Genomic DNA, 25,502 nt, shown 5'->3' on the forward strand with positions numbered 1-25,502 from the left:
GGTTTGCCTGCAGCCTCCACCTGCTCTTCACTCATTAAGGTCCAGCTCCGATCAACAACATCTTTCTCACGACCATCTGAGGAAACCATTAAGAAAGGAACATATGTATGTTTGCTGCAAAAGTATCCTTTATTATCCCTCTATTATATTAAGAAAAAACACATATTTATTTATTATTGAAACTCTATCAGAATTTAATGCTATTTTATTTGTATTTATCTATTTTATTAAGGATCTTCATCACATGCTTTTTATTAATTAATTATTATTAATTGATTATTGAACCTTTATCACAGTTGCATATGATTTATTATTATCTTATTATTGAAACTTATGCTATTTATTCATTTGTTATATAATTATTGAAACGCTCATTTTATATTTAATTATTTAAGATCTATCAGTGTTGCATTTATTATTTATTCATTAGTCAATATGATATTATTACAACTCAAATATGCATCAAATGCTATTAATTAAATATTAAGTGTTGGTTCCATTTATTTTTGTATTTAAACTCTATAATCATTTAATGGTATTTACTAATGATTTATTTCTTATTCATTATTTTATTATTTAAACTCTGTTGTAATTGAATGCTATTTACTATTTATTTATGTATTATCCATTCTTTTATTATTTAAACTCTATTATCATTTAATGGTATTTACTAATGATTTATTTATAATCCATTATTTTATTATTTAAACTCTATTGTCATTGAATGCTATTTACTATTGATTGATTTATTATTCCTTATTTTATTATTTCAACTCAATTCTAATTCTTATTATATTTACTATTTATTTATTATTCCTTATTTTATTATTTAAACTGTATCATAATTAATTCTATTTACTATTTATTTATTTATTATCCATCATTTTATTATTTAAACTCTATTATCATTTAATGGTATTTACTAATGATTTATTTATAATCCATTATTTAATTATTTAAAATCATCATTGAATGCTATTTATTCTTGTTTTTACTTCTGCAGGAATTAACGCAAAAACCGATTGGATTCATGTTAGTCGGTCTAAACTATTATCCATTTATGTCAATCAAAATGATCAAATTCATCTTGAATTCATATTCAAAATGAATTTGAGTACTTGTAGACTTTGTACTGAAACAAGATAATACTTTAATCTTATTAAATCCTGGAAATTCGCTGTTAAAAAACACTAATAAATGAATGAATTCTACACATAATCTGATGTAGCAGGTCTTTGTTGCATCCATGGTGCTGGTCCTAATGTTCACATTCCAACTGTTTTCTCAGCCTGATAACCTGAACTACTGTATGTCGCCGTGTTTATAGACTCGGGGTTTATTTATATTCCGTTTGCCTTCTGTGAAATGCACCCACTTAGAATGAGGGGGCGTGAGACGGATGCGGCGATGCGTTCCCGGCGCCGCCAGAGCCGGCAAGGTCGCTTCACGATGGAGGCGTTTTTTTTTTTATCCATTTGTGAATGAACGCCACACAACACAACACAACACACACTCGCACACACACTCCAACAATGGAACGTGTTTCTGTGACTGCACTCGCTCGCTCTTTAAAGCGCCATTCTTCCTCCGGTCATGTGACCTGGCTGGGTTTTTTTTGTGTGGCGTTCTCGGCGGGAGCGTAGCCGGCGGGTCAATGGGAACTTGTGAAGCGTGGCCCCCGGGAGCCCATTGTTGTGTCGGATCATCAGACCTGGGACTGACTTTTGTCCCCCTGTTGCTTTTTGAGGAAGTTCTCTTGAAAATGTTTAAGGGCTTCTACTGAACACATCGACGTTAACATACTTGGATGTCAAAACACTTTTAGGAAGGCTAATGCTAACCTAGTCATGATAATATATTAAAAATATTTATTCAAGAGTCACCAAATTGATTCTCGACTAGTTTCTTGATAAGAACGTGCCTAACAACCTATTGAGTTTTATTTTTGTTTTAAGTAACCATCGTAAACGTTTTCCTGAGCGTTTTTTACAACTAGTCTCCCTTCTAACTTTAGCATATTAGCATTGTTTGAGGTAAATGTTTCTGAGAAGGTTATAATTTCTCTTTAATTCGTTATAAGAAGTTAATTTCGTCCTCGCTTTTTAATTTAGAAATTAGAATTTTCTGCATCTTTTTCTTGACGCTGAGCTATAGCATGTTAGCAAAACAGCTATGGCTATTTAGCAAAACAGCTAATGTTATTTGAGCAAGACAGGTAACGCTATTTCACAACAGTGCCAACACTATTTCGTAATACAGCTAACGCTATTTCGCAACACAGCTAATGTTACTAAGCAAGTCAGCTAACGTTATTTTTCAACACAGCTAATGCTATTGCGTAACACAACTTGTGCTATTTCGCAAACCTGCTAACGCTATTTCGCAAACCTGCTAACGCTATTTCACAACAAAGCTAATGCTATTAAGCAAGACAGCTAACAATATTTTGCAACACAGCTAAAGTTTTTAAGCAAGACAGCTAATATTATTTTGCAGCACAGCTAACACTATTCCATAACACTACTAACGCTATTTCTCAACCCTGCTTTTAGCAACATGGTTAACATTATTAAGCAATGCTAGTGAAGCTATTTCGTAACACAACTAACACTATTTAGTAACACAGCTTACGTTATTAAGCAACATTGCTAATACTATTTCGTAACACAACCAATGCTATTTGGTAACACTGCTAACGCTATTTCGAAACACGGCTAATTTTCGTCCCCAATGATTTTTTTTCCACCCAATTTTAAACCAATAACTGATTTTAATACCCGTGTTGTTAGCATTATCAACCGAAACTTGATTATGTGATTTGTTTGATTATTAAAGTTAGCATTTTGTCAAGAGTTGAATGTTTGTAAGACGTTTATTAAGTTTATCATGTTTATTAGTTTAAAAAAAGTAGTTCTGTTGTAGCTTTTTACTTTATTATATAATTTAACTTCTGCCTGTTTTGTTGAGCTAACGTAAGTTAGCAACACGGCTAACACTCGCCCCCAACAGTCTTGGAGTTGATTTTTTTAACTCCTGTATAGACTTTAACTTCTGTATTGTTTTTAGAAATAACCTATTTTCTGGCTTTTTAGTTTGATGTATTGAAAGAGAATGCTGTCGTTTTTCAAACGTAACATAAACAAAAGCCTATTATGATCAAAGTGAGTTACGGTTTGTTACCAATTAGTCAGTGGAAGGTAGTTTTTTTTTTTCCCGGGCCGACATAACTGGGACATAATAAATGTTATTAATGGCACCAGTGTTTATCCTCCAGTGACACGTCTAAGTGGTCGCTGGGAAAACAGCCTGTTATCTCTCAGGGGAGTCGAGATTAGTAATGAATGGGAGGCAGTAATGAAGCGTTTGTTTTGTTTCAACCGCGAGAATACTTCGTCTCTTTGAACGTCTTTTATGTCGGCTTCAGAGGCACCTTTGGAGCTTCTGACCCCATGTTTTCTTCTCTTTCAACAAAAGGGTTTTTAATTGAATGTGGTTTGAGAAGTCGGTGCTTTTTCTTGGCGTTGGATGAGGATGTTTTTGTTGAGCGAGCGATTTTTGATTTGACTTCGTCACACTTTTTCTTCTCGACCTGAATGAGAAGGTGGTTTTAAAAACTTTTTTTTTTTGTTACTGTCAATACCGTGTCTTTATGAAGTCACGTTCTAACGTTGACCTTTTAAGATGTCAGTGAGATCTTACTTCCTGTTTGGTAAATATATATATTTTTGGTTATTAAGATCGCACAAAAAACAATAAAATAATAATAACGATAATAAAAAAGCTGTGGATTTAATTTAATTTGAATATGTCTCCATTTATTTAAGTGCTTGTCATGACATTCATTTTAAGGATGCATTTAACATTACATTATCTTTAACTTTTCTGTTTAAAATTTTAATTAAATTAAATAACTTTATTTTTTCTGTTCCTTGGTTTCCGTGCATTTGAGTTTGAGTTAAATGTTTGTGTGAAAGTTATAAGTCTGTCATTTGAAATAATTTTTCTTCTGCATCTTTTGTTTGAAATCCTATAATGATGTTTAGTTAACGCTAGTTGGCAACACGACTAAAGCTAGCTAGCCGCACAGCTAACACTAGTTAGCAACACAGCTAACATTAGCCCTCTCTGTGATGCTGAATTTCATCCAACCAATACATTTAAGTAAGTAAGTAAGTAATATTTATTTATATAGCGCTTTTCTAGACCAGGGTCACAAAGCGCTTAAACAATCAAAACAATACTCAAAAAAGTATATACTTTAAAGATCAAGATAATACTGAGAACAACACATGCTCTTATTATCCATCTTTTCCCCCTTTTGCTAATGTTATCCAGCAACACTGCTAATGCTATCCTGCCACACAGCTAACGCTATTTACCAACACAGCTAACGTTATTAAGCAAGACGGCTAACGTTATTTTGCAGCGCAGCTAACGCTATTTCGTAACAGAGCTAGTGCTATTTCGCAACAAAGCTAATGATATTTCGTAACACAGCTTACGTTATTAAGCAACACTGCTAACGCTATGTTATGCTAAAGATACGTTTTTGGTTTAGTGTCAAATGCAATATTATAATAATATAATTATATTGTTTTTTATGGTATAACGTTAAAGATTGATTGACTTTTTGACGTCTTTCTTACCAAAAAAAGGTAAATACATGTTTTCTAACGTGTCCACCTGCTGGTCAATAGAGATGCGACTTCCCTATTTTATTAACAAATTAATTGATCTTTCAGTAAAAAGTGAAGGCCATCCTCTGTGTGCGTTTAATGTTCTCAGCACACGTGTTCATACGTTAACAAACACATCCGTCGTCCTGAGCGAGTTATTATGGGATGACAGTCGTTGACTGTGAACGCATTAGAAAAGGCAGGCGTTCAACCTGAACAGAGCAAAAGGTCACTCTGTCGGAGTCTGGACGCCTGCAGCTCCTCGAACGCACACATTAATGATCACACACTTGCACATTCACGCACACTTTAACTAACTCCCCGCGAAGAGGCTTTCAGTGGAAAACGTGTAATTACGCTTTTTTTTATTTTGGATTATTCGGCTTTTAGCGCTGACCTTCGATGTCGAACGGCGCAACAAAAGTGTGACAATGTTTGTTTTAAATGTAACTTTAATAGATTGTGTTTGAACTGACCCGGAGACCATTGTTCTCGTCCGCCCGGGAGGAGAAGAAACAAATCATCTTATCTAACAACCTTGCTAGAAAGAGAGGGGTTGGAAAAACATTTTTATTAAAGCGGAAAAAGCTTTTATTCAAGTTTTATTTATTTTTTAATTTTCATAAAATTGTGTTTTTATCAATTTAAAAAGGCTTTGAGAACATTTTCAGCTGCTGTTGTTAAAGAAATAAATGATGATTCAGCTTATTTTAAATTTAACTTAAGGGGATATTACTTTCACTTCACTTATGTTGCTAACAGCTATGCTAGCTTAAAAAACGTATGTCACTGTTCATTTTAAGTTAAAAAATGACATTTTATTTGGTAGTATTCCTTGTTTGTCACATGACTGTTTTTCCATAATAACTGGATTATCTTGTCTGTTAGCTTCTTTGTTTTTTAAGCTATTTAACTATTAGCTTAGTTAGCATCTGTATATTTTCATTATTCGACAGGTAAGATAAAGATCTATTAATTGATTGTTATTCCGTTTGTTGCAACAAATATATTACATTTTATTTAAGTGGAAGATACTTCCCAGTTTTTCCACGTGACAGTTAATCAAGATTAACTGAATTAGCTTGTCGGTTAGCTTCTTTGTTTTGAGCATTTAACAATCAATGAGGATTTTATTTATTGTACAGATAAGATAAGATAAACCCTAAGATAAGGATCTGTTAGGATTGTTATTCAGTAATTGGCCAGAACATAATGACCATCAGTCCTTTGTTAAATGTAATAATAATGTCTGTCAACATTAGCTGAGTTAGCTTCTTTGTTTTTAAAATTGTAACAATTAGCTTAGTTAGCATCAGCGAACTTTTGATTCTTTATTCAGGAAAGATGATGATCTTTTATGATTATTACACCACAATTGGCCATAAAATAATGACCAGCATTCATTTGGTTCCCAAAACAATTACTTGTTTGTCAACATAAATTGAGTTAGTTTATTGGTTAGGATATTTTATTGTGTTTATTTTGTTTAGTATTTAACAAAAAAAATGCCCAATTAGCTGTTTTACTAATTATTTTGTACAGGTAAGCCAATATAAAAATTAAGATTTGAATTATTATCATTGTTTTACTTAAGCTATAACACAATGACAAGCAGTCGTTTGTTGAACCATAAACACTTGTGTTTTATTTTGTAGTATGACTTCCTTGTTTGTTCCTTCATGACTGCCAACACTAACTGAATCTTATCTTATTTATATTTATATATATTTTAGCATTTAAACGACTAGCTTAATAAGCATCAGTGATCTTTTGACAAGTATGACAAGATAAACATTAAGATAAGGATCTGTTTTGACCTGAAATGTGTTATTCATTTTGCACAAATAGAGGCAGTTGGTTATAATTCAGCCAGTTTTTTGTTGCTTTTAAGCAGTGTCTGTGTTTTGACTAAGTCTGGCTCCTGGTTTGATTGACGGTGAACAGCAGCTGCATTTAAACAACATTTCAAACAACAAAAGCCCACATCAACATCCCCTAAAGACAAGAAAAAAAACTTGTTCCTGTCTTACATTTATCCACTGGTTCAATCTGTTGAAGAGCCGTTCGGCTCTTGGCTATTTAAAAAATGACATTTCAAGGCGTTCAGAAGGACTTTGAATGGAAACTCCTCTGCGAAAAGCAAACACAAGAACTTGACAAGAACAGAGAGTTTGTGGTGACGAGCTGAAGACAGACAGGATGCAGCAGAGCCTCAACTTGTAGCACGACGACGACGACACGGCCGGAGATGGTGTTGTATTGATTCAGGCGTCATGTGAGCGATTGCCCAATAAGACTCGCAAACTTCTGCTACTTTTGCTTCGCTGAGCCAGCACTTGGCCAGGAGACTTCAGCGACAAAAAACTTTGCTAAAATATTGTTGCTTTATGGGCTTTGCTTCGCTTCCACGAGAACGATACACTTTTCCTTCTGGGTTTAACCTCATAAATTTGAGCGGCTCGCGTCTGCGTCGGGAGGAAAGTTCGACCTAAAAATTGCCAGATGTTGTTATTTACGAGTGTGATAGCGACCGCAGCTGACCTCAGACAGGGTGGAGTGAGCTTCTTTTGTTTTTGTTGTTTAGCGCTCGCACACATGGCCCCATTGAGGTTCGAGACTGAAGTCGGTCGCTTGGCCGAAAAAAAAAAACAAACACGAAATGTTTAATTTGGACATTGAGCCTCGGCATCGGAGAGGGAGAAAGACGTGACTCACTGTGTCAGATGTACAAGTGGAAGTGTGTGTTACACAGGGTGAGTCAGGATGTCAAGCCGTTCTTCCACGGTTTACTATCAAAGATCGTGTTTACGTTTGGAGCTTGAATCCTGAGTTTGTTATAATAGTAATCAAAGATTATAGCAACAATACACAACATTTGGATATTGTTTTTATTATTTAATCATATTAATTAAGTTAATAATTAATTAATTAATTTAGATTTTTCATTGACAAAATTAAATTGATCAAAGAGAAAATCTCTCCCTCTTTGTGTGGAACCCCTGCTGTCTCTGAGCCCCTCTCCTCCTCTTGGTCTTCCTTCAGTGCTGTATCTCTGGGTGATATTTCGGCACAAGTGAACAAGATGAAACCCTCTTCTTGCTCAGATGATGTTATTGGCCCCTGGGTTACCAATATGGTGAACCTCTCCCTTTCCACAGGGGTTTTTCCCAATGCATTTTAACATGCCTAGTGGAGCCTCTGCTCAAAAAGCCAGGCTTAGACCCAACTGACCTCAGTAATTTCAGGCCTATTTCTAAGCTCACTTTCTTGTCCAAGATATTGGAGAAGGTGGTGACTGAGCAGGTGTCTTTGTTCCTGGATCAGAGTGACATCCATGAGAAGTTTTCAGTAAACATCACTCTACGGAGACAGCCTTACTGAAAGTGTCCAGTGACATCATGATGCCGACTGACTCGGGTCAATGCACTGTTCTGGTTCTCTTGGATCTGTCCTCAGCCTTTGACACAGTTGATCACCAGATCCTGCTGAGAAGACTGAGGGATGAAATGGGACTGTCTGGGTCTGTGTTACAATGGTTCTCATCATACCTTTCTGGTCGCAGTTTCAGTGTATCTGCCAATCAAATGAGGTTTGAATTGGCGGATCTGTTGTGTGGAGTCCCTCAAGGTTCTGTTCTTGGTCCTTCAATCAAAATCTTTTTAACGTTTCATTGATTGTTGAATCTGACGATACCATACTTCAGTCACTACATCACAGTACAGGGGGCAACAATGCGATATATCGTGATACTATAGGAACAAGGATATATTTGTAGTATTGTCGAGTACTTGACTCTGGTGTTGCAGAATTTACAGACCACATGACTCTTGACGAAGTCGTAACTGCTTTCATTTGTTTTCAAACCAAAATATGTCCAAACATCGCCTTTAAAAACTGCAGGAGTCCACTGTATCCACTCATCCCCAGTCATTACTCTTGACTGTGATTAACTGTTTTTGAAACAAAAATATGCCCAAATATCAGCATATTTCAGGCACACAAGCCAAAGAAATGAACACAATAAAAAAAAAAAACATAAAAATACAAAGCTGATAATAATCCATATGATATAGTTGAAAAAAAACCATCAACATTGTGATATACAATATATATTTTACATGAACTATGATGCCAAAGATTTGATCTTAGATGTCGAGCATAACTCGGGGTAGATGTGTCATGTCTATTTTTGTACCAGAGGTTCTTCTTTTCTGTGTTCGCGGAGAAATAATGGTTATTGAAAAAAAAAAAGTAACGTTAAATCATTGGTTACATAAAATCTATTATAAAATGACTCACCTTTTTTCGCTGCAGCTATTTGTGTTCTTGGCGTCATCGTTCTGATCAACAACATTCAGAATTTTTTTTTTTTTTAAAAGCTCACATAACTGCCTCTCGTGTTCAATCACACTTTATTCTGTTGAGGTTTTAGAAGTTATGTCACAAATGGAAGGAAATAAATCAATCATTTTTTAGGGACCTTAACTCAGGATCCAACGTTGGTGTCAAAGATTTTAGCGCTGGATTTCCTCAGGGGCTACATTATATACTTTGACTTTTGTTAGGGGCCACCAAGCCCCCCCAAAAAGAAGGGACGAATAAAAGGAGCTTGAATATTCAAATTATAAGTAGCTTAAGTTATAGTTTAATTGCTTTTATTTTTTTTATTTTTTATGAAAAAATGTTACATTTAATATTTCCTACAGCAACAAAAAGTAAAATGCAAAAAAATAAGATAAAATAAAGCTTAAAAAGGCTACAGTTGTTTTTTAATTGGGTTTTATTTCTTTTAAAATGAATTTAATTTAGAAATCTAATATAAAAACAAGTTGATAAAAAAAATACTTTACCCCTTCCAAAATAAGTACAAATAAAAAAACATCCTGAAACGAAGATCTTTAATGACTTAAATTAGTTAAATAATACAATTGTTAGCCATCAGAAATGTATATAAATGTTGTGTATTTAATGTGACCTCATGTATAATCAGTATCATATTTTTCATGTTTTCCAAACTATATTTTGTCAATTATTCTCCAGTATTTCAATGTTTTCCTCCTTTGTGTGCTTGTTGTTGCTAATGCTATTAGCAACTCACGTGGATTCGATCGAAGCTGTGAACGATTAAAGTTGATTTTTAATATTGTAAGTGAGTCAAGTCAAGTCAACCGGACTCTTCTCAATCCAGGACCTTCTGTCACAGCTGATCCCCCCCCCCCCCCCGATGACGTCTTATCTTTAAAACGTCCCGCTCTTTTTTTTTCTGCCATTTCCTTTTTCACACAACAGACGCCCACTTCCTCCTTCTGTCTTCCTCGCTCGCCCTCTTGGTCGCTTTTTTTTTTTTTCTTCTTAACCTCGGATGAATCCTCGACCTCCGTCAAGCCTCTGTTCCGTACGATGCCGACGTCGTCGTCTTGCGTCCAGTCAGGAGTGTGAAGTGGATCGGTTCGGATCGACGAGGAGGAACTTGCAGGTTTTTGTTTTTCTTTTCTTGTTGGCTCTGAGGTGAGTCCTCACATCCTCTCGCTATTCTCGACAAACCTTAGACAGGATGCAGCGACGGGCCTCAGGGTGCGGCTGCGAGCGTGTTCCTGGTCCAGAGTGACGGTGTCTATGTTGGACGTTTCAAGACTTTTGGAGTGTTTTTGTGTTTTCTCTCCTTGTTGGTTGACTCTTAGATTGTTCAACTATAACTTTAAGAACAGGTAGTTTATCAGTGTTTTGGTATAAGATAAGTTTCCTGAATCTAGGGATGTGAGAAACTATTAATACGCTGATGTTTCGCGATATTTCTTTTCACGATACTATATTGAAATTCAACAGCAAAGAATCTATTTCTGTTTTTGTGTTTTAGTTTAGTTTTTTTGGCTTTCATGTCATATATTTAAGGTTTATATTCCAATCAAGTATTTGTAAAATACAATTATTAGATCTTTTATTTACAATTAACATGCAAATATTCTTGCTGGTACTTAATTTTTGTGTTGCATTTAAACTTCCTGCCGCTAGATGGCAGCAGTTATTACGTCCTCCGCTGCTAAAGGAACATTGATGACTGAGGACAAGAGGATACAGTGACTCAAGCAGCTTTTAAAACTGATGTTTCCACATATTTCGGTTTGAAAACAAATGAAAGCAGTTACGACTTCGCTAAGAGTCATGTGGTCTGTAAATTCTGCAACACCAGAGTCAAGTACTCGACAATACTACACATATGTCCTTGCTAATACAGTATCACAATGTACTGTATCGCTGTCTCTGTATCGTGATACGCATCGTATAAACCGATTTTTACTATTACGTCCTTTGAATATAAAGGAACAAAACAATTCTGCGAGATCCCTGTGATGACTGAGGACGAGAGGATACAGTGACTTCAGCAGCTTTTAAAAGCTGATGTTTGGACATATTTTGGTTTGAAAACAAATGAAAGCAGTTACGATGCAGTCATGTGGTCTGTAAATTCTGCAACACCAGAGTCAAGTACTCGACAATACTACACATATATTACAATATATCGTAGCGTTGTCCCTTGCATGCGTTGATTCTTGCCAATACAAACTCCTAATTACAATCAATGAAACATTACAGAACATTTCGAAGTGCGTTCAGATTGCCCTGCATTAAAAACTACTTTACTTACTACTATTACAAACTCCATCTACTTCCCTGGATGTGATGAGTGAGGATTCTCTAGATAGATTCATGCCTCAAACTCGAAAAAGATTTTGGCCTCTTGTATGATTTGAGTTGACACCATTGGTTGAGGTGGTGAGGGTCTGACTTAAAGCAAGTAATAGGACTGTCACATTTTAACCACCTTTAAAGAGGAGTTTTATTTAATTTTATTTGTAATATACGAGGCTCCCACCATGCCAAGGCCCCCCAAACACATACTGTATATGTATACACACACAAAATATACCAGAAACAAAATACAGGAATTAATTTGTGTTTATTACAGTATAGAATAAATGGAACAAAAAAGAATATATATGAAATAAAAGCATGATGTTTTACTTTCATTAAAAGCTTCTGCAATGTCATGCAAGTATTAATTTAATGTATTAATTTATTTATTGAAGTTAAAGAAAAGTGAAACCACAGTTAATTTAAGTTCTTACTAATAACATGTTTTATTCACTTATCTAAGTAATCTAATCGTTTTTTATTTGCACGTCTGATATCATCACTCTGTCAGTAATACAAAGAAAACATTTAGGAAGAAAAGGTAAAATAACTATGTTAATAAATCATCTTTGATTGATTCTAGCCATCTGTTTCCTTATGAGTAAAATTAAATTGAATATATTTTATTTGTATTCCTTATTTATATGCCATTTTATAAAATGATATCTCTTTTAATTGAAATGTATAATTTTTTTTATTAATCCTTTTTGATTTTATTCATATTATTGTACTTTTTTTTTTTCTATACTTACTTACTATTATAGAAAAAACACACATAAAACTGGCAAAAGGTTCCTGATTCTGAATATTTTTTTAATTAAAGAAAACCTTTATTAATGTTCCTATTTTATTTTCTTCCTAGTAAGTGTGTTTGTTGTCGAAACAAATGGCTAATTCTAGCTCGACGTTAGCATTAGCAATTAGCAACTAGCCAATGCTTGAAGCTGTTAGAAATTTCAAAAGCAAAAATGACTGAAGAAAACTACTAACTTGTCAAAGAGTCTCATTTGCTAACAGTTTGTCTATTAAAAATGTATTTTAAACTAGTTTTATTTCTTCGACTTGAAGATTATAAAGCAGTGAAGGATTATTATGAGACGGTTTTTTCTCTCTTTTTTTCCACGATTGTTCAATCATGAATTTGTTGCACGTCTCAGAGAACGAAACTTCCCTCTTTCGAGTGTTGAAAGAGCGTTTCTAAACCAGACATCAGTCTTTCCTTTTGTCCTCTTCCTTTATTTAGAGTGTTTTGTCAGCCCTTTGTGTAACACGAGGCTTTTTCCTGTCAGCGACGTTGATATACGGCTGCATTCTTACACTTCCTTTCACGCTCTTTACTTCGCCGAGCTATAGAGTCGTCGTCCTAATTTTCCGGCAAAGTCTTTTTTTTTTTTACAGCTTAATCTTAATGTCCTGAATGAAGGGAAAAGATTTGCTACGGTGCATATAATCCTACATCTCCCCTCCGGGCTCGTAATGCGACCATCTTGTCGCCGCTCGCTCCATGAAGGTGCGACAATCACTTCTGGCTGTTTTGCTCGACGTCTGCAGACTTTTGTTTGAGACGCCGGTTGAGAAACGTTTCCCCTTAAGGTCACAACACATAGGGGGTTTTTTTATAAGAGGATGAAAAGCTCAAAGGGTTGTATGGAAATCGAACCAGCAACCGAGGCTCAGATGTTTGCATTTGATTTATCTGCACAATGAAGTCAAATGAAACCTAAACTCTTCAATGGGAATTTTAAACGTGCCTGAAACGTTTTGGAAATATGAGACATTACTTACTGACTTACTTATATTTAATGGAGACGTTTATAGTTAGAGGCGAGAGTGATTTTAAATAAAGACGTAATTTTCTAGACGTTTGATTTGACAAATAACACTTAATATTTTTAACGTATTTTATTTATCTTACATTTTATCTTTTAAATATCATATTAAAAACTTTTTTTTCGAGTCTTTCCTAATCCTTAATAATCAGCTAATACTAGTTTCAATGTGTAATTTTTGACAGTTCTACTATTAACTATTAAATTCAAGTAACGTTATCGTCCTCAACTATGAGTTAAGAATCCTATAAGTGCCCACTTCCTGGTTCTCCAGCTAAGGATGATCAAATAAATCAACCTAGACTGAAATGAGATTTTGAAAATTTGGTCGATTGCAAACGTGAGAGTCATCGGCGTACAAAAGAGTTTTGGACTTCAGTGAATGCACATGTGCAACTGTGTCAAGTCCTTTTGTGTTGCCTGTTGGATGATTTTCTTGATACAAAGTCTCTTTAAAGATGTCAGTGCTTAAGTTAAGATAAGGAATAGAGATAATGGATGTCAACAATTATACAGAGACTTCCAATAATACTAAAACTGAGGATGAAGAAAAGGAAACGAATGTGAATTTGATAGTCCCTGTTAAAAGAAATGAGGTAAAAATGACGTTTGTTTTGGCCTCGTGTGTGATTGAGAACACCCCTGAGTTAATGTATTTTCAAATGTTGCGTCAAAGGAATGAAATCATGATTTTACTTTGACTTGTAAAGCAACCAGATTTTTTTCAGATTTCATGACTCAATGTGGATGAATTTTTGGCTTCTCTTGCTGTAGTTTTATTCCCTGGAATCACATACACTCACATGTGCTTCTGATATTCCACTGTGTTATTATTCATTTGTCCGTACAGTCCAGTTCAGACTCGGACCAACTGGTTTTGTCAGCCTCCCTTAACTTCAGACGCCTTTTTCACCTTTGGTTCCGGCTTTGCTGACACAAACATCCTCTGACGCTGCTCGTCCGGCGCTTTTTCACCTTCCTCTTGATCCCAGTACTGGCCAGTACTTTTTTCTCTCAGTACACGCTCTAATGCATGACCAGCAACATCTTGACATCCTTCTCTGTTTTATGGGGTTTACTTTACTCGTTACGTTTAGTAAGAGGTTCTGGATTGTTGTCTCCTGGATACAGATACAGTATATTTTGATCGCGGACGGATCTGCGGACCTTAATTAAACCTTTAATGCAGACCTTCAGATAAAAACTGTAAAAATAAATCATTTAGAGTTGTGTTTGTGGTTATCACTCATTTTCACTAGTTTACTGTGAGAAAATATCCAGACACTGGCTTAAAAAAAAGTATTTTGAAGTCTTATAGTGATATTTAAAAGAACCATAACAATTTAAAAAATGATAATATGTTGTTGTTTTTTTGTAGTTTAAATATCTGTTTAATCATTCATCTTTTATAGTTTATAGTTCATCAAAGTGTGTATAAAATAATATAATACATTTTTTTTAATTATTTTATTAACATTCATATATTTACTTAGGCATATTTTGGTTTCAAAACAAATGAAAGCAGCTACGATTTCCTCAAGAGTCAGCTGACTGAGGACGAGAGGATACAGTGACTCCAGCAGCTTTTAAAGTTGATGTTTGGACATATTTTGTTTTTAAAACAAATGATAGCAGTTACGACTTTGTCTGTAATTCTGTTACACCAGAGTCAAGTTCTCGACAATACTACAAACCTATTACAATATATCATAGCGTTGCCCCTGTATCGTGATTGTATCGCAAGATTCTTTCCAATACAAACTCCTAGTTACAATCTTCAATCAATGAAATACTACAGAACATTTCGAAGTGGGTTCAATTTGTCATTGCATTGAAAAAAAACTTAACTTACTACTATTACAAACTCCATCAGCTAAAGGAGCAATGAAATCCCACGAGAACTCGGCTTTAACTGAGGACGAGAGGATACAGTGACTGCTTTTAAAAATGATGTTTGGACATGTTTTAGTTTGAAAACAAATGAAAGCAGTTACGACTTTGTCGAGAGTCATGTGGTCTGTAAATACTGCAACACCAGAGTCAAGTACTCGACAATACTACAAACATATACTTGTTCTTGTTACTACAGTATCACCATATAGCGTTCCGTTGACCCTTTATCGTATCGCCAGATTACCATAATATATATATACACACACATACTTTTATTATTTTTGCTTTTAAAACATGTTTTATTTGCAAATTATTTTAAGCAGTCATTATATACAGCTAAAGGAACAAGGTAAATCCAGTGAGATCCCAGTGGTGACTAAGGACAAGAGGATACAGTTGACTTTAGCAGCTGTGACTTCATCAAGAGTCATGTGGTCCGTAAATTCTACAACACCAGAGTCAAGTACTTGACAATACTACAAATATATTCTTGCTACTACAGTATCACGATATATCGTATCTTTGCGTCGTATTATTTCGCCAGAGTCAAGAGTCACAGGCTTATGTTACTTTCTATAAAACAAAACTCATTTCAGACGGTTATAGTCAACAGAACAGAAATAACTAAATTAGTTTGTCTGCGGCGCGCTAACAAGTTCCAATGTTAAATGTTCTGGTACCACAGATGTGGAAGAGATCACAAGAGTTCCTATGGATTCCATTAGTCGTGATCATTTGGGTTAAAAGGGGTTCAGGTCTCAAGTGCCCGAGAAACAACTTTATCCTGTTGATAAAATCTAGAATCACCTGATGATACTCAACAAGAGCCAATATCTACACTTGCTTGGATTCTCTTCCTTCACCAGCACATCTCTGTGTCTCCCTCTCTCTCTCTCCTCCTCCCTCTCTCTCTCTCCTCCTCCCTCCCTCTCTCTCTCCCTCCTCCACTCTCAGTGGATGGTGTGACCCTCACATTACATGTCATGAATTATTGAGGTGACCCCGGAGCCGTCCAACAAATCACACACATGGTCCGTGAGTCAGCGCGTCCTCTCCCGTTACCCTGCTGGCATTTTTATCGACCGTCTATTACCTTAACCCTAACCTGCGGCTAAATATCACGTCACCCTTTCTACCGAGCGTAATGTGATCATTTAGGATTTTCCACGGAAATCTGACGTGTTTTATGGTCTCTCGGAAGCGAGAGAACCCGACTCCCACGTTTTTTAAACCATCACGTGTGGAGAGAGATTGAAAACATGATTCTGTCGCTGAACCTGGACACGAACTGATGTTTTATCGTCACCACTGAACGTTTATGTTACGCCTTTTTAACTTGAGAAAATGTCGTTAATAAAGAAATGAACCAAGACGTTATATCATGACAGCTTTTTAGGAAGTTTCAATATATGTATTTTTATTTTGTTACTGCTCTGAGGTTGAAAACATCTTTGGTTATGATTTAATGTGGAACTAGAACTATGAACTAGGAACTAGGAACTAGGAACGAGAATTCTGACCCGCTCAAGTAGAAGAACTCACATTTCTCCGGTCATTAAAACTCTTCACTGGCTTCCAGTTTCTTTCAGGATAAACTTTAAAATTCTGGTTCTTAGTTTCAGATCTATTCATGGTCAGGCTCCTCCTTACATCACTGATCTGATCCAGACTTGCACCCCAGCTCGGGCTCTGAGGTCTGTGGATCAGAATCTACTTATGGTTCCACGCACACGGCTCAGGACCAGAGGAGAGAAATCTTTTCAGGCTGTTGCTCCTAAGCTTTGGAACAATCTTCTCTCTCTTTGCGCTTGATGGATCTACTGACTCCTTTAAGAAACATCTTAAGACGTTTCTATTTGTTCAGGCTTTTCCTTGAATTTCTCTCTGAACTCCTGTTGTGTTCTCAGTATTATCTTGATCTTTAAAGTATGTACTTTTTTGAGTATTGTTTTGATTGTTTAAGCGCTTTGTGACCCTGGTCTGGAAAAGCGCTATATAAATAAATATTACTTACTTACTAACTAAAAGGGCAAATACGGTTTTATCGGTGACACTTTAGAATGGGGAACCAATATAAGCTTTAACTAAGATACTTATTTATATCTGTATTAACAACATATTAGCCACTTATTACCCATCATAAAGTACTAACTCACACCTGGTTCATTTTAACTATATTCTACCCTTTGATTTATTATTAACAGGGAATAAATACGTTTTTAAAGATTTTTTATTTTATTTTGGCTTCTCTCAATTAACTGTTTATTAGGTGTAAGAACCCAGAACTTTAAATAATAATTACTCTTTTAAAGAAAAAGGGCAACGAGATAAGACACAACTAGAAAAGTATTAAAAGCATCATAATTACTCAAAAATAAATAGCTTAATTCAAAAGTATTTGAACAGTTATAACATCAAAAATGTATTCTCTGTACTTTTTTTTCTGGAAAAACACTAATTTAGAAGTATTAACAGCATTGACATTATTTTAAATGTTTTTGTTTTTTTTGCATTTTTTTTAATGGATTCTATTATTACTTATATATACAGTATGTTTATCTTTTTACTTTACAATAGACAATCTTATTAAAAGTGAGTTACAACTTTCATTTTTCTTATACCTAACATGGGTTTAATAAGAAGAAGTAAGTTTTCACCCAAATTAATCCTTAATTACATCTTAATTTCTGAGAAACTAAGGAGTTTTTTTTTTAGCTTGAACTTCATGTTATCTTGCTATTAAGGGTAGAATATAGTTACAATGAACAAGGTGTGAGTCAGTACTTTAATTTGGTTAATAAGTGGCTAATTTTCTGTTAATACACATATAAATAAGTGGCTAATTCATAGTTAATATGTTGTCTCCCTTCTAAAGCGTTACCGTTTTTATTAGATAAATTCACTAGACCTACTTTACTTTTACAACCTATTTCCTGCCTCAGCTGTCCTATAAACCAATTCAATTTAGTCGTGGTGCTTCTGGAAAACGTGCGTCCTCTGGTTTTATTTTCAAGGCGGCAAAAAAACAAGATTGTGTCGCAACCGTTTTAGGGTCAACAAAGATGTAAAAGGTTGCGTACCCCAGGGTTGTAGCGATAAACTTATCTCATCCTACGATATATCTTGATACACTTGCATTATTTTTGATTTTAGGGGTCACTGAATTACTATAATAGTGACATCTTGTGATTGTTCAACTTCATTCTGGTTGAATAAATAGAACTGAAAGACAAAATACGACCAAACACCAGCTTTAAAAGCTGCTGGAATCGACTGTATCCTCTCATCCTGAGTTATAGCTAGGTTTTTTTTCGGGATTTCATCCTTCCTTTAACTTGGGAGGACGTGATGACTGCTGCCATCTAGCGGCCGGACGTTTAATCTCAACACAAACATGAACAAACGCCTTAAGTATTTGCATTTAATTGTAAAATAAAAAATAAAAAAACTTTATCTTACACAAATTGAATATAATTTAAACCAAAATATCTTCAATAAATACAACAAATTATCAGTAAAAATGTATATATTAATACAAAAATGTATGTATATTTTGCTTTAAAAAAACTTGATAAAGTGCTGTTGGTTATCGGTTTAGAGGGGTGAAAAGATTTATATCCTGTATTGTTAGGGCTGTGGGAGGAAACCTGTGTTCTTAATGGGGTTATTTATTGAAGCATAGGAAAAGAATACGAACTCCACACAGAAAAAAAAACATCGGAACTTCACGTCAAAACTTTAATCGAACCCATGACCTTCTAACTGTGAGGCCGACACTCAACGAAATAACTTTATTACATAGTTTTTGTCGTTTATTTGTTTATTTCTACCCTTAAAGCTGTTCTCGAAGAAGCTACAGCAACAGTGGCTGAACGTCCCTTTTTCTTGGACTTGAACTATTTCTATTTTCAACCTTTTTTCTTGAGGCGATGATGGTCGTGTAGCGTTTGACTTCAACGAAAACACAGATTGTCCTCCGTGTGGCGGCGGCGGGGGTTGCAACTGACTCACTCCTCCACGGTCGTCGCACATACGACTTGATGATGACAAACTTCTCGGAAATAAAAGAGCCATCTACATCTCCGGCTATTGATGCAGGGGCTGCCATGGCAACGAACCCTGGGATGAAGAGCTGCGAGGAAACGTGACGGGGTGACTCACGCTCAACCAGCAGACTCGCACCAGAAGTACTTTGATTACTTATATTGTCTTTACATCAAGATGGAGGGGATTTGAACCATTCACTCCTTTTATCATTTTTCAAATACGACTCTGGGTTCAAGGCGGGGCTCATTCATGTTCAGGGGTTCTATTCAAATTGATCATGGTGTAAATATACTATTTATAAGAAAAGATAAATACTTACGCAGGAGGAAGGGAAGAGACTGATTGATGTATTTAATAAAGTGCATACAGTATCGTTACTGCAACCTGCAGACTCAACAGTTACTACTACAGTAAATATCTCATACACCAGGGGTCGGCAACCCGCGGCTCCGAATTTTATTTAAATGTTTCTTAGCGTTTTTCCAATGATGCATGAACAAGGAGCAAACCTATTCTTTTTATACTTTTTGTTTAATAAAAAGTGTTACAGTAATACGTATCTTCACTGATGTAAGAAAAACGTTAGTTCTTCACGATCATCAGAATTCTGACTCCTTGCCCCCCCCCCCCTGTATTATTGGATGGAGATGAAGATGAAGACGAAGCTTCAGTTGCCACATTAAAATGAACAAAAATGTTTGCCTATAACTCAAAAAGGGAGTAGATTACTCTGAAAATAGTGAAGTTTGAATTTTGAGATCACTTACTAACGTTTTGAATGTCTATTTATATATAAGTGGGAAGAGAAAGTGAACATTATATGGAATTATCAAAAAGGTTTTGAGGCTCCCAGGGTTTTTTCCCTTGTCGAAAACGTAATAAAATCCTTTTCATCTTTTAACAAAAATTGACAACTTTAATCAAACAATTTTAAACTGTAATCCAACAATTTTCAACTTTAATCCAACAATTTAAAACTATAATCAAACAATTTTCAACTATAATCAAACAATTTTCAACTATAATCAAACAATTTTTAACTTTAATCCAACAATTTTCAACTATAATCAAACAATTTTTAACTCTAATCCAACAATTTTCAACTATAATCAAAGAATTTTCAACTGTAATCCAACAATTTTCAACTATAATCAAACAATTTTCAACTATAATCCAACAATTTTCAACTATAATCAAACAATTTCAACTATAATCAAACAATTTTCAACTATAATCAAACAATTTTCAACTATAATCAAACAATTTTCAACTGTAATCCAACAATTTTCAACTATAATCCAACAATTTTCAACTATAATCAAAGAATTTTCAACTATAATCCAACAATTTTCAACTATAATCAAACAATTTTCAACTATAATCCAACAATTTTCAACTATAATCAAACAATTTTCAACTATAATCAAACAATTTTCAACTGTAATCCAACAATTTTCAACTATAATCCAACAATTTTCAACTATAATCAAACAATTTTCAACTATAATCCAACAATTTTCAACTATAATCAAACAATTTCAACTATAATCAAACAATTTTCAACTATAATCAAAGAATTTTCAACTATAATCAAACAATTTCAACTATAATCAAACAATTTTCAACTGTAATCCAACAATTTTCAACTATAATCAAACAATTTTCAACTGTAATCCAACAATTTTCAACTATAATCAAACAATTTTCAACTGCAATCGAACTATTTTTAATTTGAAGGCACCTTTCCAGACACAAAAGACCATTAAAAGACATTGAAACATAAATCACTGAAATTTCACTCTTATAAATCAATTTAAAGATATACAAGATATTTTAGATATTAAAACGAATCAGAGAGAAAAAAAAAACGTTGTGATTATTTCTACCCGTTATTCGTACTTTTCTATTTCACTGAACATCATTTTCTCTTCGGACACATTTTCGCTTCAGTCCATTCCTTTGGTGAATGTCTTTGTTCCTGACAACGATCTCATCTCAGTCAGAGACGAGATGCTTCTGCCTTCCATCCTTTTATTTCTCTCTACTTTCCTGCGCTAATGGATAAAACTCTCAAGTTGTGGGACAAATGAGATAATGATTCAACGCGTCTCCTTCAGTATTCACAGCCGTGTCGATGATTAAAGAAAAAAAAAAAAGGTTTCCTTTATCTGAGGAACAAATGTAAGAACCGGTTTCTCTTGCAAATAGTTTAGCTTCGGGTTTGGTTCGTTTCCCACCGTGAGTCTGGCTTATCTCAGGAGGAGCCACAGGGTTTCACATCAGACCAGCTGTCCTGCTCCTCCGGCTGATAGCCATGACTTCTCCTCACTCTGGACACCCAAGAACGCATCTGCTGAAGGGCAGAATCCTGGATGAACCTGCAATGTGGTCGAGTTGAGATGTGAAAACGATGAGCTCAGAGGATAACCTTTTGTAAATGTCTCGCTTGGAGATTTCAATGTCGTTCAAGGTTAACCTTGGGTTGTTTTTTTTCTTGCAGGTTTGCATGAGTCGGTTCTGGTGAATCCAGGTGACCCTCTGACCGTCAGCCATGCCGCCGCCCTCGGACATCGTGAAGGTAGCCATCGAGTGGCCGGGGGCTTTCCCCAAACTCATGGAGATTGACCAGGTAGGAAGCAACACTGAGATCAACTGAGAACAACAGAAACTAAAAATACTTTTTTATCAGTGTTTTTTTTAATGTTTAACTAAAAAAAAAAGCTGTGTAAGTACGTGAAAGTGTTTGACATCCGGGCTGCCGGACACTTCCTGTTTGTGATGATGTCACATCCTGCAGTTGCAAACCGACTTTTGTCAATTGTATAATTTTCACGTGACATGTGCGAGTTATTGCTTTTTATTTGTCATCGCAAAGGGATCAGTCTTGACTGTTACGGGTCAGGCGACCGAGGTCATTTAAACCGTTATTTAGTCGGACCACGTACAGTGTGCAGACACTTTACATACTTCGGACACTTTGCGTACACCGTAAGCTTTCCTTACGTCGAGCACTTTTCATACGGATCGGAAAACTTCCAAAAGTTAGACAGGTACAGCATACACGCACTTTCCGTACGTCACAACACTTTCACAATGTCGGACACTTTCTCTACGTCGGACACCTTCCATACAACATACACTTTTTTATACGTCGTACACTTCTGTATGTGGGACAGTTCCTGTACTTCAGACACTTTCCGATCCTCATAAGTCTATTTAGTGGGGAGTCTAAATGTATTATCAAATGTAGTTAAATGACGTCTTGATGACATGGAACGTGGACTACAGTTTGGCAAATTATCCGTGTCCTCAAAGTAGCCCAGAAAGTTTTCCAAAGTTAAAGTTAGCTTATTTTAAGTTTTTGTTGTTAATAAAGTATCATCTGTTGTTGGACCAGGAAGTTACAAAACTGATAGAAGCTCGGATAAAGATTGCTTTTGTTTCATAAATCTTTAGGCTTTCCGTGCTACAGACACTTTCCGTGTGTCGGAATCTTTCAGTGTTTTGGATACTTTCGTTGCGTGGGACGCTTCTTGTACGTGGGACATTCTCGATAGGTGGGACATTCTCCATACGTGGGATGTTCTCCGTACGTGGGACGCTCTCTGTACTTGGGATGCTCTCTGCGTACTTGGAATTCCCCTGCGTATGTGGGACGCTCTCTGTACTTGGAAGGCTCTCTGTACTTGGGACGCTCTCTGTACTTGGGATGCTCTCTGTACTTGGGACGCTCTCTGTACTTGGGACGCTCTCTGTATTTGGGACGCTCTCTGTACTTGGGATGCTCTCTGTACTTGGGACGCTCTCTGTACTTGGGATGTTCTATGTACTTGGGACGCTCTCTGTACTTGGGACGCTCTCTGTACTTGGGACGCTCTCTGTACTTGGGACGCTCTCTGTACTTGGGATGCTCTCTCTACTTGGGATGCTCTCTACATACTTTGGATGCTCTCTACATACTTGGGACGATCTCTGTACTTGGGACGCTCTCTGTACGTGGGATGCTCTCTGTACTTGGGACGCTCTCTGTACTTGGGATGCTCTCTGTACTTGGGATGCTCTCTGTACTTGGGACGCTCTATGTACTTGGGACGCTCTCTGTACTTGGGATGCTCTCTGTACTTGGGATGCTCTCTACATACTTTGGATGCTCTCTACATACTTGGGACGATCTCTGTACTTGGGACGCTCTCTGTACGTGGGACGCTCTCTGTACTTGGGACGCTCTCTTTATTTGGGACGCTTGCTACGTACTTGGACTCTCTGTACTTGGGACGCTCTCTACCTACTTGGGGTGCTTTCTACCTACTTGGCATGCTCTCTACCTACTTAGGACGCTCTCTATCTACTTGGGATACTCTCTATCTACTTAGGAAGCTCTCTACCTACTTGGGACGCTCTCTACCTACTTGGGATGCTATCTACCTACTTGGGATGCTCTCTACCTACTTGGGACGCTCTCTACCTACTTGGGACGCTCTCTACGTACTTGGGACGCTCTCTACGTACTTGGGACGCTCTCTACGTACTTGGGGCGCTCTCTACCTACTTGGGATGCTATCTACCTACTTGGGATGCTCTCTACCTACTTGGGACACTCTCTACCTACTTGGGACACTCTCTACCTACTTGGGATGCTATCGACCTACTTGGGACACTCTCTACCTACTTGGGACGCTCTCTACCTACTTGGGACGCTATCGACCTACTTGGGATGCTCTCTACCTACTTGGGACACTCTCTACCTACTTGGGACGCTTTCTACCTACTTGGGACGCTTTCTACCTACTTGGGATGCTATCTACCTACTTGGGATGCTCTCTACCTACTTGGGACACTCTCTACCTACTTGGGACGCTCTCTACGTACTTGGGATGCTCTCTATCTACTTGGGACGCTCTCTACGTACTTGGGATGCTCTCTGTACTTGGGACGCTCTCTGTACATGGGGTGCTCTCTACGTACTTGGGACGCTCTCTACGTACTTGGGACGCTCTCTACGTACTTGGGACGCTCTCTACGTACTTGGGATGCTCTCTCTGTACTTGGAATGCTCTCTGTACACGGGATGCTCTCTGCGTACGACGCTGACTGTACGTCAGATATCTATTTGAGCTTCTAGTTGGATTAGTTTAACCCTTCTCACAGACGTGGTTGTTGCTGTCAGGCTCTACTCTGTTTCCCATTCCCCACAAATCCATCAATTAATGAGAAAAACATATCCATGCTTGAAGGCAATCTGGCTCATGCATCAAGTGGCTAATCTGGTATGAAGAAGGTGAGACTGCAGCAGCTCCTATAGACATCATCCATTCCTGCTTCAGAAACTGAAGTGTCTGGTGGGGTGAAAATTGATAGAGACCGGCTGCTATTAACAAATGATTACAGTCCGGGGTCCCGCGTTCACCTGACAATGAGGAGGGACAATATTTACTATTGTTTTTCTGGCCGCCGCACACCTCCACGTCTTGAGAGCCAAGTTGTGTGTGAGTCATAGACAGATGAATGATTGTACAAGCACTGAGTCACCGTGGCAACTGGAGCCCCGATCACACCTCCGAACGGACGAACCTTGAAGATCCCACGACGTTTTGCTACCAGACACTCTTGACTTTTATCAGCTAACAACCCTGTTATCAAACCAAAGACTGGGATGTAGAAGATTTGGATCGCGGTAATTCCTCCTCCTTCGCCTCCGACGCACCTTCTCGTCCAGCGCTTTCATCTGTTTCTTCCATCTTCCCTTCTGTTAACTCTTGTCGCCTCCCCCGGCTTTATTCTTCTCGTCCTCGCTCGCTTCCCCTCATTTATCCCCTCTTTACTCACTCCCTTTTGTTGTGACAATGAAATCTACTCTCCTCCTTTCTTGTCCTCCACCTCCTCCTCCTTTTCCTGTACAATGGGCCCTCGGCGGTATATTTTGGTCTGAGTCATTTGATGGGGGGGTGCAGGAGGGGGGGTGCTCTGTTTTGTGTTTGTGTCCGACCAATACTTTGTAGTGTGGGTGCAACTTTGCAAACTTTAGTGTGGGAGTGTTTTGTGAAAACATGTATATGTGTTACTATCTGGTGTTTACAGCTCTGTGGTCGTGTGTAACGATGTGGTTTAAAAGGCCAAATACAGGTTTATGAGGACCAATCGAGAAAAGGGTGTTTTTATTAAAAAATCTTCCTACTAGAACTTTTTTTGGGGGGTTTTGTTATCAGATTCAAATCGCAAATAAGCAGAATTTAATTTTCAAAATGTAAAGTCAGCTGTGGGGGCAGAAACAAACATCTTTTCCTTTTTTTTTTTAAGTTTAATTAAAAAGTTGGATTCCCATTTTTACATTCAAATGTATGTGTTTATCATAAATATTTGTAAT

General features: G+C 36.6%; 1 protein-coding gene across 6 annotated transcripts in view; it reads left to right on the forward strand.

Annotated features, from left to right (window-relative positions):
* The window catches only part of elmo1 (engulfment and cell motility 1 (ced-12 homolog, C. elegans)), a 123,444-nt gene that overhangs the window by 40,729 nt on the left and 57,213 nt on the right, over positions 1-25,502 (forward strand). For 3 of the 6 annotated variants that reach the window (XM_087786381.1, XM_087786384.1, XM_087786382.1), the window contains one exon: positions 21,639-21,767. In XM_087786381.1, coding sequence (XP_087642507.1) covers positions 21,690-21,767 — 78 coding nt within the window. In that variant the 5' untranslated portion in view covers positions 21,639-21,689. Of the gene's footprint in view, positions 1-10,015; positions 10,185-21,638; positions 21,768-25,502 lie in introns of those variants that run through there. The other 3 variants (XM_087786380.1, XM_087786385.1, XM_087786383.1) reach the window with 2 other exon arrangements.

Source organism: Callionymus lyra, chromosome 3, assembly GCF_982586985.1.
Source record: "Callionymus lyra chromosome 3, fCalLyr1.hap1.1, whole genome shotgun sequence".
Classification (NCBI taxonomy): Eukaryota; Metazoa; Chordata; class Actinopteri; order Syngnathiformes; family Callionymidae; genus Callionymus; species Callionymus lyra.